Source organism: Plectropomus leopardus, unplaced genomic scaffold (assembly GCF_008729295.1).
Source record: "Plectropomus leopardus isolate mb unplaced genomic scaffold, YSFRI_Pleo_2.0 unplaced_scaffold27204, whole genome shotgun sequence".
Lineage (NCBI taxonomy): Eukaryota > Metazoa > Chordata > Actinopteri > Perciformes > Serranidae > Plectropomus > Plectropomus leopardus.
The window spans coordinates 1-2,215 of record NW_024629607.1 but is presented as its reverse complement, the minus strand read 5'-3'; the positions used below and the strand labels follow the sequence as shown (position 1 = coordinate 2,215).

General features: G+C 41.3%; 1 protein-coding gene across 1 annotated transcript; it reads right to left on the bottom strand.

Moving 5' to 3' along the window:
• Positions 1 to 111: 111 nt before the first annotated feature.
• On the bottom strand, positions 112 to 1,937 carry LOC121937708 (spatacsin-like; the record flags this gene model as incomplete). Its single annotated transcript, XM_042481029.1, has 4 exons — positions 112 to 422; positions 518 to 696; positions 1,499 to 1,654; positions 1,823 to 1,937. Coding segments are annotated over 4 exons (699 nt in total), but the record flags the coding sequence as incomplete, so codon positions are not given.
• Positions 1,938 to 2,215: the final 278 nt, after the last annotated feature.

Below are 2,215 nucleotides of genomic sequence, written 5' to 3'. Positions count from 1 at the left end.
ATTTAAATCTAAAATTATAAAGATCGAACTCTCAACAATTTAAACTTTTTTCTTTTAATTTCAGGTAATTTTTCGCCACCTTTCACTTATGTCTTGTAATTTGCGTGACATTTCTCGCCCAGTTGCTCGATGTCTTTTCCCTCGACGTTTTTAAAGAAATCAAACAAATTTGTTCACGTGTCAAAGGTGTTAAAGCTCGTTAAAGTCTGATTGGTCGGTTGACTCCCGGAGCGAGGTGACCTCACCGTGTTGACGAGGAGCGTGCTGGCGGTCTGCAGGTCTCGGCGCTGCAGGCAGGAGAACGCCTGACGCAGACCCTCCGTCCTCAGGGCCGACAGACGCTGCTCCGGCTGGCCCCGCCTCCTCAGGACGGCCTGAGCTCGGGGGATCTGATTGGTCAGGATGGACAGGCGCACCACTTCCTGCAGGACACACGAGGGACACGAACAACTACAATTTTCTGGGTAGAGGGACAAAAAATAAAACTGTGTGGGGACATTTCACGAGGACACGTCACCTCCGTGGGCAGCTGCTCCCACTCGTCTGTCCGAGCCTCCTCCTGAGCAGAGTCGGAGGAGGAGGAGGTGCTGGAGGTGTCGCCCCCTGCAGGCCAGGGGAACCTCTTCATGTAGCTCCTCAGCTCGGTGACGTACCGCTCCAGAACGTCCACGCAGCTCCGCACGCCTGCGTCCTCGTCTGCAGACACGAGAGACCGCAACTGACAAATCGGACATTTGTGTCTATTAGGGCCCAGTGCCCGAATGTAACTAAGTACTTTTACTCAAGTACTGTACATTTTAAGTACACATTTGTGGTCATTGTACTTAACTTTTATATTTTATTTTCATGCCAATATATACTTTTACTCCACTACATTTCAGAGGGAAATATAAATCTTAGATATGTAATTTTTCTGCATCAAAAAATGACACGAGTTTATAAAATATGATATTTTGTTATGTATTAAATTACTTACGTATTTGTACGAGCAGAGATGAAATGAGTAGTTGATTAATTATCTGATAGTGAGAATATTAATCGCTAACTATTTTGACAAACATTCAAGTCATTTTATGCATTTTTTTATATTTTGTTATTTTTTTATAATTTTGAGTTTTTTGTGATTTTTTTCAGATTTTTAAAAATTATTTTGAGTTATTTGGATATTCTTTTTTTCCATTTTTAAATTTGTGGGTGTTTTTTTTTTCTTTTTATACGTTTTAGGTGCATTTTTATTTTGGGGGATTTAATTTTAAATAAAGTTGAGGTTTTGTCGTGTTTTTTCTCATTTAGAAAAATATGATCCGTTTTTCTTTAATAAATTATGGAGTTCCACAGGGGTCGATATGGGGCCCAAGTTTATTCATGTTATATATACTCCACCTTAGCCAGATCTAATCCCACTGCTGTGCTGATGACAGGAAGGAGGTGTGTGTGTGTGTGTGTGTGTGTGTGTGTGTGTGTGTGTGTGTGTGTGTGTGTGTGTGTGTTGCCTTACGGTGTGTGTTGAGCACTGAGCGGATCTGCGTGTTGACGAAGCTCAGCGTGATGTTGAGCAGCTGTTCGGAGAACTGTCGGCTCTGAGCTTCGCTGTTTGAATCTCTGACAGCCGAACACAGAAGGTCCAACGCAGGACACAACTCCTGGACAGCTGCTGGCACCAGAAATACAAAACACACAACTTTATACGCACAAACACGTACGAAACTGACACGAGTGAAGCCACTAAAAGTAGAATTTGTATACGTATAGTTATTAAAATGAAAGTTATAAAGTATAGGCAGAAATATGTCTCTGGGCTTCAATAATTGTGCGTCCGTACCGTCTGTCAGGTTGACTGTGGAGGCTGCGGGCTGATCGGCAGCAGGCGACAGGATGTTTTCTTTACTCTTCAGGTAGAAATCCACCGTGTCCAGCTGACGGTTCTTCAGTCCAGCCTGCAAAACAAAAAACAGCTTTAAAAGACACCACAGAGACCGTTTTGGTCAAAATGACAACTGTAGAGTGTGAAGTGAAGTACTAATACCACACAGCGAAAAAGGCTCAGTTCAAGTCATGCACTGAAAATTTTACTTAAGTCAAAGTAGGTAAGTATATTCAGGAAAAAGCACTTCAAATATTAAAAGTATCAAATGCATAAAAATACATAAAAAAAAGTTAAAACACCCCAAAATATTTAAAAATTTGCAAAGAAAAAAATATATTAAATATACTA